Here is a 14,481-nt window from a genome sequence, read left to right as displayed (position 1 = left end):
CCCGGTGTGAGGGGAATGTGAAACGTATTAGACCCGGTGTGAGGGGAATGTGAAACGTATTAGACCCGGTGTGAGGAAAATGTGAAACGTATTAGACCCTGTGTGAGGGGAATGTGAAACGTATTAGACCCGGTGTGAGGGGAATGTGAAACGTATTAGACCCGGTGTGAGGGGAATGTGAAACGTATTAGACCCGGTGTGAGGGGAATGTGAAACGTATTAGACCCGGTGTGAGGGGAATGTGAAACGTATTAGACCCGGTGTGAGGAAAATGTGAAACGTATTAGACACTGTGTGAGGGGAATGTGAAACGTATTAGACCCGGTGTGAGGGGAATGTGAAACGTATTAGACCCGGTGTGAGGGGAATGTGAAACGTATTAGACCCGGTGTGAGGGGAATGTGAAAAGTATTAGACCCGGTGTGAGGGGAATGTGAAACGTATTACACCCTTAATGCTCAGGTGTGGTGTGGTGTGGTGAGGTGAGGTGAGGTGAGGGAGTTGGGTTTAACGCCGCTTTTAACACTATTCCAGTTATATCACGGCGTGTCAGCTTAATGTGGGAGTAAAGTCCGAAGTGATGCAGGTCTCAGACGTTTACAACTTCGGTGAAACCGAACCGGGATTCGAACCAACAATCAAAGGTGTCTTGCGTGCCCAAAGGACGCAACTCTGTACAGCGAATCCCGGCAGCTTAGACGACTGGGCCAGCCGTGCCCCCGTGTGGTGAGTGAGGTGAGGTGAGGTGAGATGTGGTGAGGTGTGGTGAGGTAGGTGTGGTGAATGAGGTGATGTGTGGTGAGTGAGGTGTGGTGTGGTGTGGTGTGGTGTGGTGAGGTGTGGTGAGGTGGTGTGGTTTGGTGAGAGGTGTGGTTTGGTGAGAGGTGAGGTGTGGTGAGTGAGTGAGGTGTGGTGTAGTGAGTGAGGTGAGGTGTTGTTTGATGAGTGTGGTGTGGTGAGGTGTAGTGAGTGAGGTGAGGTGTTTGGTGAGTGAGATGTGGTATGGTGAGGTGAGGTGTGGCGAGGTGAGATGTTGTTTGGTGAGTGAGGTGTGGTGTGTTGAGGTGGGGTGAGGTGTGCAGATTAATCTTTCCTGCCTGCTGCCGAGACCCGGTGTGAGGGAAATGTGAAACGTATTACACCATTAATAATCAGGTTGTGCTGAGGTGAGGTCATCCTCCCGATTTTTTCACCGACATTCCAACGTGCATGTACGTGTGTGTGCGTGCGCCATTGTCCGCTCATAGTCATCTCACAACGAGTTGTATGATAGATTGTATGTGAAAGGCACGAGTCACACCCTAAAATCGCAGTATTTTGGGCATCGAATAAATACATATTTTGTCTATGAAATCAGTGGCGCATTAATACATAACAAAACGGTCAAGAGTGACGTCATCCGCGTACTGCTTACTTCTCCTACCTAGTGTGACCCTCCGCAAAAGAGTGAGTTAGTGAGTTAGGTTTAACGCCGCTTTTAACAGTATTCCAGTTATATCACGACGTGTCAGCTTAAAGTGGGAGGAAAGTCCGAAGTGATGCAGGTCTCAGACGTTTACTACTTCGGTGAAACCCACAAGCACGGGTATGATGCTGACAAACCTAGAAACATAATCGGGGCGAACCGGGATTCAAACCCACAATCAAAGGTTTCTGGCGTGCCCAAGGGACGCAACTCTGCACAGCGAATCTCGGCGCCTTAGACGACTGGGCCACCCGTGCCCCCCTCCACAAAAGAGGTTTCAGCCATATATGTGGATAATCAAGGCGATGATGACAATGAAAACAAAATAACATCAAAGAACATGTATTGACACTCTAAAACCATAACATTCAACACAGACATAGGTGAATTCGACCAAAGAACAAAAAAACCCTTATCAGTGAATTACTATCAGGGGAGTAGTCCGTCATAATTTGACCTTAGGTCATCACCATGGAGTAGCCAATCACGGACGTGGAATTCGATCTCACACAATTGTTTTTGATACCATTTATGTCCAATGGGTTTCTCAGCCAAAGGCGTGTAAGAACTAGTCCTTGTTTTATCCCCTTAATGCAGAGCGTCATGCAGGGTACACCTTGTAACGTCTCTTGGTATGACGCAGCCCGGGATCCAATCACTGACCTTCCGCTGACCTTTCCCTGTCCGGGCAGAGGTTTTAACCAATAAACCAATAATCAAATATGGGTCAGTCAGCTTCACCTCTGATTGCGCCAGGGGCTGTCGGGTAGCCTAGTGGTTAAAGCGTTCGCTCGTCACGCCGAAAACTCGGGTTCGAATCCCGACATGACATGGGTACAATGTGTGAAGCCCATTTCTGGTGTCCCCCGCCGTGATATTGCTGGAATATTGTTAAAAGCGGCGTAAAACCAAACTCACTCACTCACTCTGATTGCGCCATGTGTTGGGGGCACTCTTGCATGTGTCTTTGTACAGCTCCACTAGGAAATCGTTAACATTGCACAGTGGGGGCCTATCACTGGGACTGCCTGCTACACACTGTTGCGAAATCCTGTAGAAATGCTTATTGTTGACGTAATCTGTGATGTGGGCCAATATCATGCCAAGAGAGAAAACATCGCTTGCGGGGGTAGTGATGCCAACGTGCGCTTCTGGGGATGGAAACGGATTTTTAGATCCTTGCGTAAAGTTCTCCATGAAGGAATTCCCTTGGCGAAAGGAGGCGTCTGCGAAGTCTATAACGTACACCTTCAGCATGGCCCCTTGCCGCGACACAATGATGTTCCTGTCATGAAGGTCATTGAACAACACGAAACGTTTGTGCATTTCTAACAACGCAGTACTTAATTGCTGCGAGAAGTTTAACCAGTCACACTGAGACAGAGCTCCTTGGAGCAGAAGGTCGTGTACAGTTGTGCTGTTGGGGATAAATTCCATGACGATTGCTAAGTCAGATATCAGAGGACCCACTGGCAGTAAACCACGGAAGAGTGGGACGTGGGGAATATCTTCCAGGTAGATCATCATGGTTGCTTCGTTCATAAGCTCTTCAAGGTTTTCTTCCAGGAGCATCTTCACGACAACGTCCTCATCCGTGGGGAGGAATCGCCCCAGGTACAGCCGGGCTTGTCCTCCAGCGCCCACCATCAGATCCTCGAACACGTCGACGGTGTCAAAGTTCAGTAAAACCGGAAGAAAACGATGGAGGTCACTTGGGATGCCGTCATCGCAGAAACCAAAGTTTAGGACGGAGGGCGGTACAGTTCTTTTAGGACAGACCGTTGTATTATAATGGAAGGCAGAGCCTGAAAATTGAGTAGAGAGGACTGTTAGTCTGTATGGGATTCAGTCGGCGGAATGACTGGAGTCGGCTGAAGGACGGTACGAAAGCCCATTAGGACCATATTGGTATTTTGTTTTTTCTCTTTTAAAAGTCGTTATTACGAGAAAAAAGTCGTTATTACGAGTTTTGAAAAGTCGTAATTACGACTTTTTTCTCTGGTAATTACGACTTTTTCTCTCTCGTAATTACGACTTTATTCTCGTATTAACAACTTTCAAAAGAGAAAAAACAAAATACCAATATGGTCCTAATGGGGTTTCGTAGGACGGACACGGAGGAACAGTGGGCTGGGATATTGATATAACATCAGAATATGAATATGTTATATTATATCAGAGTATTTAGTAAGATCATACCATTAGTATTATTGGATAGGTATGCACACGGTAACATCATTATTGAATTTGATGAATATTATAAACATTATAAATTATAACATTATAAACATAATAAAATTAGATATTAAGAGTGCGTCCGCGAGAAGACCAGGCAAAATTCGGGAAAAGTGATAAGGCGGATGATTAGAATTTTTCAACGGTATTGGTGCTATGGTACTGAAGCGTAGTAGGGCCACGGTGAAATATTTTTTGGCTAAGTATATCCTAATTAACCATGGCCCCTCTGCGCTTCCGTACAATGGTCTCCCCGCCATGCCGTCGAGGGTTACATGACAAAATGGCATGTGTATCTTAATTCATGTTTGATGCGTTTATGAAATTGGTCTGTCAATTTGATGCTCGTAAAAGAAGAAATTGATATTTGCCTGGGCTACGAGTATTGAGGATTTTTTAGCTTAGTTTAAATTTGTCAAAATCAAGTATATCATGACTGTACATTGATGACAATTTTCACATGCATGTATGATCTGGCAAAATCAGACATGAGTGAAAACATATAGACACCCCCTGAATCATTGGTTTGGGGTCCAATCGCAATTGTCTGACAGGAAAATGGCAGAATATCCCCTATCGTTTAATCATAATCAACAAACTGACCTGGTTAACCGCCAACCAATGTTTCTGGTAATTTGCATGAGAGAGTTGAATTAAGTCTGATTGTTCCAGATCATAAAACTATACATAACACTGCACAAAACAATCCATCTATACCAGCTGGTATATGCTTTGGAAAGATAACATATCCAAAAATATACAATTTTGTATATATACTCTTCAAAAAAAGAAACTTGACACTGGCTTTCAAAATGTAATATAATTCGATTGTTTCAAAATAGGACACAGAAACACTGTTTGAAGATCAATGTACACAATGTTCAAAACATTAATCGTGTCACCTAGACAGACACACGTACACGATACAGTTAATGTCACAGGGGTACAGAAAATGTCAGTATCGGTTGTGCCCACCACGTGCATCAATCACCGCTTGAGTATATTCAAAAGTGATGTCGAACTATCTCACTTGCGGTGCATCTTTTGCATCTTTGTTTCGATGCGTCGTTATCTTTCTCAGTTAGCCTCGTATAGAAAGAACTGTGAACTCGATATTCTGGCGCTTTTAGTCTCCCTCCAAGATGCTTCTCGTCACGCCGAAGACCCGGATTCGATTCCCGACATGGGTACATTGTGTGAAGCCCATTTCTGGTGCCCACCGCCGTGATATTGCTGAAATATTGCTAAAAGCGGCGTAAAACCAAGCTCACTCACTCATACACTCCAAGATGCTTCTGAATCCATGATTCTCATTACGACACAGTGCAATGAATGTGTTTCATCTAATCGCTGGTTCACGTAATCACTGGACCGAATTTCGTACCAAATTTCTCAAACTATGCATTAAACCACACCTGATAATTGTAAACACAGCGTGAAACGGATTAAATGGTTGGTTTGTTGTTTAACGCCGCACTCAGCAATATTCTAGCTATATGACGGATGTCTGTAAATAATGGAGTCTGGACCAGACAATCCAGTGATTGATATCATGAGCATCGATCCACGCAATTGGTATCGATGACATGCATCAACCAAGTCAGCGAGTCTGACCACCCTATCCCGTTAGTCGCCTTTTACGACAAGCATAGTCGCCTTTTACGGCAAGCATGGGTTGCTGAAGACCTATTCTAACCCGGAATCTTCACGGGTCTGAAACGGATTAAAACAATACCGAGTACCGAATCGGATGTGAATCGTTTGTCAATATTCATGATTTAACATAAAGCATTTTCTGTGACACAAGTCGTTTTTCATTGATTTTTTCTAAGTCCTTCTGAATGTATTCCAATTATTTTATTTTTACCTATCTGGAGTATGGAGGATGGACATCTCAATGAACATGCACTGCGTTCTCTGGCACGAGGTCTTAATATCGGTAGTCGTCACAGCAAGTTTTGGCAATTTTTATATCTGAGAGGTCTGTTTGCGGTGTAGATGTACCTCTATATACGTGAAACTTGTCATGCTCTTAAAGCATCAAGGAATCTACTGTTCTGTGAAGTTTGGTTGATATCCTATTTCAAATGCGGTAATGAGCCCATACCAAAATCCCGTGTTCACAAAAGACTGAATTCGGGCAATTTTGCCATGAATAATCTTCTTTTTCCATTTTCTTCGCCAAGGATGGAAGGACATTCGAGATATTGCACATGGGGGCACTTGGCAACACCGGCTACCGTTATGTTAATTTTGGCCGAAATCCCTGACACGGGCCTTAGCACTTCCCGCCCGGTAATCTCACGAACTCGCTCTTAAAGTAGATAAAATTAAGACTGGGAGATAGCTAGGGAAATATTTCTGTTACTGAAATAGTGGATCATTATGTATACACAATCAGCTTCTAGTAGCAAGATAATTTCTCACCTGCATGGCAGAAAAAGATCGTCAAGATAACTTGCCGTATCATCTCTGAAAAGAAAATTATTGAATTATATTTCGATGTTTCTGCATTATGTCAGATAACAGCTATTACGTTTGTAACATATTCGTGAGAGCGTAGACCCGTGAAGATCCGGGGTAGAATGGGTCTACGCTCTCACGAATGCTTGCCGTAAAAGGTGACTATGCTTCTCGTAAGAGGAGACTAACGGAATCGGGTGGTCAGGCTCACTGACTTGGTTGAAGCATGTCATCGATCCAAATTGCTTGGATCGATGCTCATGATATCAATCACTGGATTGTCTGGTCCAGATTTTATTATTTACAGACCGCTGTCATATAGCTGGAATATTGCTAAGTGCGGCGTTAAACAACAAACCAACCAACCAACTATAGAACTGTTATAAAATTTAATGAAACAGATTAACTGAACGGTTAATATTAATAAAACTTTAGAATTAAATCCAGGGAAGGCTGAAGATGATAATAAAAGAAAGTGTTTTATGATTTTCAACACTGCCCATAATACATATACCTTAAAGACAATTAAAATGCTGTCTCACCTGTAGTTCTCCGTTGAGATGCTGTGATCGAGGACCTGTAAAGTGAAACAGAATCAGATATAAAGGTATGGACACAATATGTAATACTTCCCCAAATAGAGTAACAGCTGTTAGTTAAATTAACACAAATATTCATGTGTATTGTTAATGGCACACGTGGCAGTGCCAATCACTGGACATGTCGAGAGCAAGTCCTTTTGGAGTATGGATCGGCATAATAAATAAAAGGCTTATATGTGAGGCAAAACGTGTTACGAGACGTGCGAAAGTATAACTGGTTCACTACTGTGCTCTTTGGTTCTTGCTTTATCAAAGGCCTTGACAGAGGGATCAATACATGTCGGTATGGAGTAAATATGTGTTTGAGTTTTTCCGAGGGTGAATAGTTCAGTTAATTGTTGCGGGAGGGTCATGTATACAATTTACAGTACAGTTGCTGTATTTTAAGAGTGTGGAGGGGCATGCGCTGCCGTAGTCGCAAGCAGCTGGCGCCATTTATTGGTGTAAACCAATGGTTGGATGGTTTGTTGTTTAACGCCGCACTCAGCAATATTCCAGCTATATGACGGCGGTCTGTACACAACCGAGTCTGGACCAGACAATCCTGTGATTAATATCATGAGCATCGATCCACGCAATTAGGGTCGATGACATGCATCAACCAAGTCAGCGAGCCTGACCACCCGATCCCGTTAGTCGCCTTTTACGACAATCATAGTCGCCTTTTACAGCAAGCATCGGTTCCTGAAGACCTATTCTACCCCGGAATCTTCACGGGTCAAGTACAATATTGAATGTCTTTGGTATGACGCGCCCGGGAATAGAATTACCGACCTTCCTCTCTCCGGGCAGTCACTCTATCCACACACGACCACGGTGGTTTTCGAATATAGATAAAAAAAGCAATGGGGAGTTTAACGTTTATTCCATTCTATTTCTGCAAGGTTGTTGACTACTCCACGCCGCCGTTGACCTTTGAGATGTCCATCTCTCTGATGCCGCTTTCAGACTTTTTCGCCCTGGCCACGATACCGTCTTCAGCCCGCAAATCTGTTGTACACAACCGAGTCTGGACCAGACAATCCTGTGATTAATATCATGAGCATCGATCCACGCAATTAGGGTCGATGACATGTATCAACCAAGTCAACGAGCCTGACCACCCGATCCCGTTAGTCGCCTTTTACGACAAGCATAGTCACCTTTTACGACAAGCATGGGTTGCTGAAGACCTATTCTACACCGGAATATTCTTCAGCAACCCATGCTTGCCGCAAGAGGCGACTAACGGGATCGGTGATCAGGCTCGCTGACTTGGCTGATGCATGTCATCGTATCTAAATTGCGTGGATCGATGCCCATGAGGTCAATTACTGGATTGTCTAGTCCAGACGCGATACTTTCCAGACCGCCGTCTGGAATATTGCTGAGTGCGGCGTTAAACAACAATTAAGCATAAAGTAATTGAAATAGAAAAACAGTAAAACAGTGTAAGAGTGAGTGAGTGAGTTGGGTTTAATGCTTATTCCAGTTATACCATGGCGTGTCAGCTTAACGAAGTGATGCAAGTCTCAGATATTCACCACTTTGGTGTGGTGCTGACAAAACCAGTAACATATTTGGGGCGAACTTCACAGTTATTGGTGTCTGGCGAACCCAAGGCTCGCAACTTTTGACAGCAAATTACGGTGCCATAGACGAAAAGGCCACCCATTGCAATACACATCACATTTGTAGTACAGTATTTACCGTTTGCCCACTCATGTCAATTGCGTGGGGGTGTCTGTCCCCTTTAGGTGAACATTTATCGAATCAGAGTTGGTGACCCTGTGAAGCCTTTACAGCCGTTGTGTCTTTGTCACAATATATAACCCGTGAAGATCCGGGGTAGAATAGGTCTTCAGCAACCCATGCTTGCCGTAAAAGGCGACTATGCTTGTCGTTAGAGGCGACTAACGGGATCGGGTGGTCAGGCTCGCTGACTTGGTTGATGCATGTCATCGATCCCAATTGCGTGGATCGATGCTCATGATATCAATCACTGGATTGTCTGGTCCAGACTCGATTATATACAGACCGCCGTCATATAGCTGGAATATTGCTGAGTGCGGCGTTAAACAACCAACCAACCAATTGCGTGGATCGATGCTCATGATATTAATCACTGGATTGTCTGGTCCAGACTCGATTATTTACAGACCGCCGTCATATAGCTGGAATATTGCTGAGTGCGGCGTTCAACAACAAACCAACCAACCAAAACTGTTGGTTTCCATGTTAGTGGTACATATGACACGGTTCACAAATGATCGATGGCCAGATGTGGTCCTATTTGCCATATATCAACCTAACCTGTCTAGCGCATTATTTCATGAGACAGATCAGAGGTTCGGGCAACACGCTGCACTATGCATCAGCATTCATATAGAATTGACTCTTTGATTTACTCTTCGTCCAGTCAGAAACCCGATAGGCGTATTCGGAGCCTCCATAAAGGAGCGCAAACGTGTCTGTGCCCTAGTTCTATTTAGGTCTGTAGGTCTACTTGGAGGTTTTATGTTAAAGTTCATGTGTCCATTAAACGTGGCAAATAAGAATGCTACATCCAAAATGACCACTTTGGACATTGTATAGGACATCAGAAGGGCATCACAAGTGATTGTTTTCCGTATTACAGAATACACAGAAATGGATTGATTTTGGTCACATTCAATCTGCTATCCTCTGTTAATCAAACAAGGTTTATGTTCTATAGACAGTGTAATTGGTCCGCATTACCGAGTTCCAAAGACACGATGATGGACAAAACGTACCTAGGACGGTCTACCAGACAATGAATTACCAATAAGATATTACTGGACTTGACTTGAAGTGAAATGGAATACTTTCAAAACACGGTGACTAGACTAACTTTGGAAGCATTCAGAACAATAATCTCACTTGTATGGATGAACGTGAGCGTGTTGAGATATAATTGTTTTGGTTACAAATTCAAACATTGACGTTGAAAACAATCACAGCCCCTAGTCCCTACATGAAAGCTAACATACCCGAAACGAATTTGTTTCTCTACGAGTTTAAGGTATGATGCTCCCGTGTTGTGAGGATATTGTAACATAATAAGGACTACGAGAGCTGTCAGTTGTGGACAATAATATTGACAGCGGGTCTATCTCTCTTCCGCCCAGTCCACATGAAACAGGCCGTGCGCCTGGTGATTGTCATTCGGCTACAGCCACAACTCCTTGCGACGTTGTCATGCGTTGCTCCCTGGTGTATTATGCCAGCTGCTCGTTCTCTCTATTGTACCCTCAATCTAAGCATGCTCTTGTCCAACGGTTTGGGTGTGAATGAACAGTTAATCGTTCCTTTTATACCCCGATCTCGTAGCTGGCATGCTGTAAGTGCAGCATATTGTATCCATTCGTTACACACATTGTATCCATGAGCTACACATATTGTATCCATTTGTTACACACATTGTACTCATTAGTTACACTTTCTATCATTAACTGAAAATATTGTATCTATGAGCTACACACATTGTATCCATTAGCTACACACATTCTACCCATAAGTTACACATTGTATCAGCTGCACATATTGTATCCATGAGCTACACACATTGTATCCATCAGTAACACACATTGTACCCATTACTTACACATTGTATCCATTAGCTTCACTCATTGTATCCATTAGCTACACACATTGTATCCATTTGTTACACACATTGTATCCATGAGCTACACATTATATCCATTAACTACACACATTGTACCCATCAGCTACACACAATGTACCCATTCGTAACACACACTGTATCTATTAGTTACACACATTGTATCCATTCGCTACACACAATGTACCCATTCGTAACACACACTGTACCCATCAGTTACACACATTGTATCCATCAGTAAGACACATTGTACCCATTAGTTACACATTGTATCCATTAGCTACACTCATTGTATCCATTAGCTAAACACATTATATCCATTAACTACACACATTGTACCCATCAGCTACACACAATGTACCCATTCGTAACACACACTGTATCTATTAGTTACACACATTGTATCCATGAGCTGCACATATTGTATCCATGAGCTGCACAGATTGTATCCATCAGCTACACACATTGTATCCATCAGCTGCACATATTGTATCCATCAGCTACACACATTGTATCCATCAGCTACACATATTGTATGTATGAGCTACACACATTGTATCCATGAGCTACACACATTGTATCCATCAGTAACACACATTGTACCCATTAGTTACACATTGTATCCATTAGCTACACACATTGTACCCATCAGCTACACACAATGTACCCATTCGTAACACCAGTGTATCTATTAGTTACACACATTGTATCCATGAACTACACACATTTCCTCCATGAGCTACACTCATTGTACCCATTAGTTACACACATTGTGTCATTTGCTGCACATATTGTATCATGAGCTTCACAGATTGTATCTGTTATTTACACATTGTATCCATGAGCTGCACATATTGTATCCATGAGCTGCACATATTGTATCCATCAGCTGCACACATTGTATCCATCAGCTACACACATTGTATCCATCAGCTGCACATATTGTATGCATGAGCTACACACAATGTATCCATCAGCTACACACATTGTATCCATCAGCTACACACATTGTATCCATCAGCTACACATATTGTATGTATGAGCTACACACATTGTATCCATCAGCTTCACACATTGTATCCATCAGCTACGCATATTGTACCCATCAGCTACACATTGTATCCATCAGCTACACATATTGTACCCATCAGCTACACATATTGTATCCATCAGCTACACATATTGTACCAATCAGCTACACATATTGTACCAATCAGCTACACACATTGTATCCATCAGCTACACATATTGTACCAATCAGCTACACACATTGTATCCATCAGCTACACATATTGTACCAATCAGCTACACACATTGTATCCATCAGCTACACATATTGTACCCATCAGCTACACATTGTATCCATCAGCTACACATTGTATCCATCAGCTACACATATTGTACCAATCAGCTACACATATTGTACCCATCAGCTATACACATTGTATCCATCAGCTACACATATTGTACCAATCAGCTACACACATTGTATCCATCAGCTACACATATTGTACCAATCAGCTACACACATTGTATCCATCAGCTACACATATTGTATTCATCAGCTACACACATTGTATCCATCAGCTACACACTTTGTATCCATCAGCTACACACATTGTATCCATCAGCTACACATATTGTATCCATCAGCTACACATATTGTATCGTTTAGCTGCACAAATTGTATGTATGAATTACACATATTGTACCCGTATTTGCATACATGGTACAGAGATAGTTACACACATTGCACCATACGTTACACACATGGTACACATTAGTTACACACATTGTACCCATTAGTTACACACATTGTATCCATTAATTACACACATTGTATCCATGAGCTTCACACATTGTATCCATGAGCTTCACACATTGTATCCATTAGCGACACACATTGTAGCCATACTTACACACACGGTACACATTAGTTACACACATTGTATCCATTAGCTACACACATTTTATCCATACTTTCACACACTGTACACATTTGTTACACACATTGTACGCATTAGTAACACACATTGTACAAATCAGCTATACACACTGTACGCATTAGTAACACACATTTTACAAATCAGCTACACACATTGTATCCATTAGTTACACACATTGTATCCATTAGCTACACACATTGTATCCATACTTCCACACTCTGTACACAATTATTACACACATTGTATTGTATCCATTAGTTACACACACTGTACGCATTAGCTACACACATTGTATCCATACTTACCTGAACTGTACACATGTGTTACACACATTGTATCCATTAGTAACACACACTGTACGCATTAGGTACACACATTGTATCCATTAGCTACACACATTGTATTCATACTTCCACACTCTGTACACAATTATTACACACATTGTATCCATTAGTTACACACATTGTACAAATCAACTACACACACTGTGCACATTAATTACACACTGTACGCATTAGTTACACACATTGTATCCATTAGCTACACACATTGTATCCATACTTCCACACTCTGTACACAATTATTACACACATTGTATCCATTAGTTACACACATTGTACAAATGAACTACACACACTGTACACATTAGTTACACACACTGTACGCATTAGCTACACACATTGTATCCATGAGCTATACACATTGTCACCATGAGCTACACACATTGTAACCATGAGCTACACACATTGTATCTATGAGCTTTGAAAACATAGTAACGGGAACCCCTATGTATTGGACAGCCAAAAGCGTACACGCGTCTCTGTTATAAACTATCAATAATTTCATCGAACAAACTATTCAAAGGAGAATAGTTTATTGCCGTATAGACGAACACTATCAAGAAGTATATGGTTTCTTTGTAGTCATCCTATCCTATCACCGGCCTTCTGTTTCGTCGCTCGCCCTAACCTCGACCCTACGTTCATGTAAATCGGCAGAAAAAAACCGTAAAAGCCTGATCTGTAATGTTGGTTGGTTTGTTGCTTAACGCCGCACTCAGCAATATTCCAGCTATATGACGGCGGTCTGTAAATAAGCGAGTCTGGACTAGACAATCCAGTGATTAATATCATGATCATCGATCCACACAATTTGGATCGATGATATGCATCAACCATGTCAGCGAGCCTGACCACCCGATCCCGTTTGTCGCCTCTTACGACAAGCATAGTCGGCAAACATGGGTTGCTGAAGACCTATTCTACCCCGGATCTTCATGGGTCTCATTTGCTTTCGATTCGGTTTATCTTTACACTACGATAATATTATTATTTTCAAAAACTTTCACATTTGATGTTGTAAGTAGCACCTGTTAAAACAAGCGCCAAAATAGAATGAATGATTAATTTAACTTAAGGTTAAGGTTTACTGAGTTTATAAATACAAAGGTCAACCTTCGACGAGTTTAGTCATCAGGGATCTAGCCTCTTTCATATTACAGGATATTCCACCATGACTTCGTGAAATACTCAAACACGTAAATTAGACAAAATCTATTTGAATTGAAAAATGCGTCAGATTTTATGACCGCTTCAGTAGGCATTACATACCATTGTCGCACTACTTCAGTTTGACCACCAACATAGCAACGCAACAGACGTGATGAATTTCGGAATTTTTTTCCGATGTATATGATCTGGTCTTGGCAGAATTCAGTGATGATGAGTTCAACAGGTGAATTTAACTCAGAAATTTCAGCATAATTTAACATCGTGAAAATAAGTAAATCAAACGAAAATATCGTCTGCCTAAATGTGTAGGCCTATCTAATGAACACATCTCATTTCTAAATGTATTTGTAAATATTTACACAAAATATACCCACCATAAAACATCATCATTTTTCACCTCATATATCGTCGTAAATGCAGGAAATGTCACCCCAGAGAATGTACAGCCTACAACTGCACCAACAATGACGATGAAAGAAACAATAACAATAATCGGCATTGAAAATTGAACTGCGGTAGGACGTGAATCGATGCTCATGATGTCAATCACTAGACTGTCTGACCGCCGTCATATAGCTGGAATATTGCTGAGTGCGGCGTTAAACAACAAACAAACCATCATGTAGTTGAGACCCGT

The 14,481-nt window shown here is 42.1% G+C and overlaps 1 protein-coding gene across 1 annotated transcript; it reads right to left on the bottom strand.

Moving 5' to 3' along the window:
• Positions 1-2,351: 2,351 nt before the first annotated feature.
• On the bottom strand, positions 2,352-6,889 carry LOC124120558 (serine/threonine-protein kinase PrkC-like). The gene is made up of 3 exons (XM_048383367.1): positions 6,706-6,889; positions 6,128-6,172; positions 2,352-3,270 (listed from the first exon to the last, which is right to left on the bottom strand). The coding sequence occupies exons 1-3, from the start codon at positions 6,839-6,841 to the stop codon at positions 2,384-2,386; spliced, it is 1,068 nt and encodes a 355-aa protein (XP_048239324.1). The 5' UTR covers positions 6,842-6,889; the 3' UTR covers positions 2,352-2,383.
• Positions 6,890-14,481: the final 7,592 nt, after the last annotated feature.

Source organism: Haliotis rufescens, unplaced genomic scaffold (assembly GCF_023055435.1).
Source record: "Haliotis rufescens isolate VD_foot unplaced genomic scaffold, xgHalRufe1.0.p SCAF_47, whole genome shotgun sequence".
NCBI lineage: Eukaryota > Metazoa > Mollusca > Gastropoda > Lepetellida > Haliotidae > Haliotis > Haliotis rufescens.
Note: the sequence above shows the minus strand (reverse complement) of the source record. Positions and strands in the feature narration are given on the sequence as shown.